At 55.7% G+C, this 1,756-nt stretch overlaps 1 protein-coding gene across 1 annotated transcript; it reads right to left on the bottom strand.

Annotated features, from left to right (window-relative positions):
- Nucleotides 1–36: 36 nt before the first annotated feature.
- Nucleotides 37–1,435, bottom strand: LOC125527440 (fasciclin-like arabinogalactan protein 1). Its single transcript, XM_048691943.1, has one exon. The coding sequence runs from the start codon at nt 1,277–1,279 to the stop codon at nt 851–853; it is 429 nt and encodes a 142-aa protein (XP_048547900.1). The 5' UTR covers nt 1,280–1,435; the 3' UTR covers nt 37–850.
- Nucleotides 1,436–1,756: the final 321 nt, after the last annotated feature.

Genomic DNA, 1,756 nt, shown 5'->3' with positions numbered 1-1,756 from the left:
GTTGTGCACTACGCTACACTACACTCACTCGACAGCTTCATAATCACGCAGGCCAATAATTTAGAGACTGGCCGGGCATGTGCATGTGCACCCACATCAGTGCATAAAACCATTGCCGGCCAGGCCTAGCCTCGAAAGCGACGTGTGTCATGTCAGTATCGAACCAAAATTAGTTAGTGGGTCGTATTTTTCAGCGAAGCGACATTGTCATTTGTTGATAGTGGTACAAAGACGCCATTAATTCCACATTTGGGTGGCCCCTATTTGCTTGGTAGAGTACCATATCTCTAGCTTTAAACTTTGATTAGTGGCTTGGGCAGGGCATCCAGCACCATGGATGGGAGCTTTCGCTATTCTATGATTCTATCCGGAACCCCATCCACCACCAACTGCTACTGCATTACGAAGAAGGAAGAACAATAATGAAGCGGCGCTACGGCTTTTCTGCAAACATCAAAGGAGCAGCTGGGAAAATGGCCCGGAAATGGATTCAAGATGTGTTTATGTTGAGGATAAAACAGCATACGATGAATACTGCTATTTCAAGAATAGACGTTTATCTTTTCTTTCTACAGTAGTACAATAGAAAATGTTTTTTAGGAGGAGATGCAATCAGTTAGTTAGAGCTAAGTGCAGCTTTAAAACCTGAAAAGGTAGAACTGTCCAGAGTCCAACGATGCTAATACAGTGACTCTAAGCTGAGGTTCAAAGCTTAAAAAACTGTCTAATGGACGGTGCCGACAAAGTTACTCCCTTAATTTCATGCTCACCGACAGGAGGATAGCGTGTCCCCACATGTCAGCGTCTCCGTCTCGGACCCGAGACTAGCAGCTATCTACCGGCGACTCTTCTAGTAAGAGCAGGGACTAGCAGCTGGCCGGCGGCGAGCGAGGAGGAGGGTGGTCGGTGGCAATAACTTGGTACGGTACGGTACCTGGAACATGGTGGAGCATGCGGTGACGCCGTGGGCGAGCTGGTGGAGCTTCTTGCCGCCGTAGTAGTCGACGAGGACGTGAATCTGGAGCATGTGGCGGATGGTCTGCAGCGTGCGGCCCCCGCCGGCGAGGCCGCCCATGTCGCCGTTGGCCACGACGAGCACGGTGATGGTGCGGCGCTTGTTGATGTCTTGCGCCAGCCGCGTCTGCGTCAGCAGCTTGTTGAACTGCGAGTACTCCGGGTACTCGGCCAGGATCTTGGTGATGTTGTACCCCTCCGCCGCCGCCGCCGCCAGGGCCAGCACCGCCAGCGCCACCAGCAACGTCCGCCGCAGCGCCTCCATTATCCTCTCCTCGTCGGTGAGGCAGCCGGCGTCTAGAGCTTGGCCGCTAGTGCTGGTGGCGGCTCAGCTCAGCTCGGGATGGAGTGGGGCGGACTGGTGGAGGGCGCTGAGCTGAGCAGAGCGGAGCACCACTGAGTGATGGTGTAATGATGGCCCAGTGCTGGCTGGGCTATGTAGTAGGAGTAGCTGTGTGCGCGTAGCGGCAGCGGGGTCTGGCAGGCAGGGACGGGAGTCGGTGGCGCGAGTGCCCCTGGAGCTGCGGGGTAATTACGGGGATGCCCTCGCGGGGCGGCGGTTGTGCTGGGCGCACCCGGCGCTCGCGAATCTGGGAGGCGTGTGAGGTTGGGAAGGGACAGTATGGGGCTGAAGAAAGAAAAAGGAAGGGCGAGAGGGGCCTCCAACACGTGGCCGTGACCTGGCTTGCTGGGGGTCGATGGATGGATTATGATGAGGCTCTCGGAGCGGCTGGACATTGCA

This window comes from Triticum urartu, unplaced genomic scaffold, assembly GCF_003073215.2.
Source record: "Triticum urartu cultivar G1812 unplaced genomic scaffold, Tu2.1 TuUngrouped_contig_3894, whole genome shotgun sequence".
NCBI lineage: Eukaryota > Viridiplantae > Streptophyta > Magnoliopsida > Poales > Poaceae > Triticum > Triticum urartu.
Note: the sequence above shows the minus strand (reverse complement) of the source record. Positions and strands in the feature narration are given on the sequence as shown.

Bases quoted from the DNA above. Each gene is read 5' to 3' on its own strand.
- LOC125527440 (XM_048691943.1), bottom strand. From the start codon at position 1,279: ATGGAGGCGCTGCGGCGGACGTTGCTGGTGGCGCTGGCGGTGCTGGCC.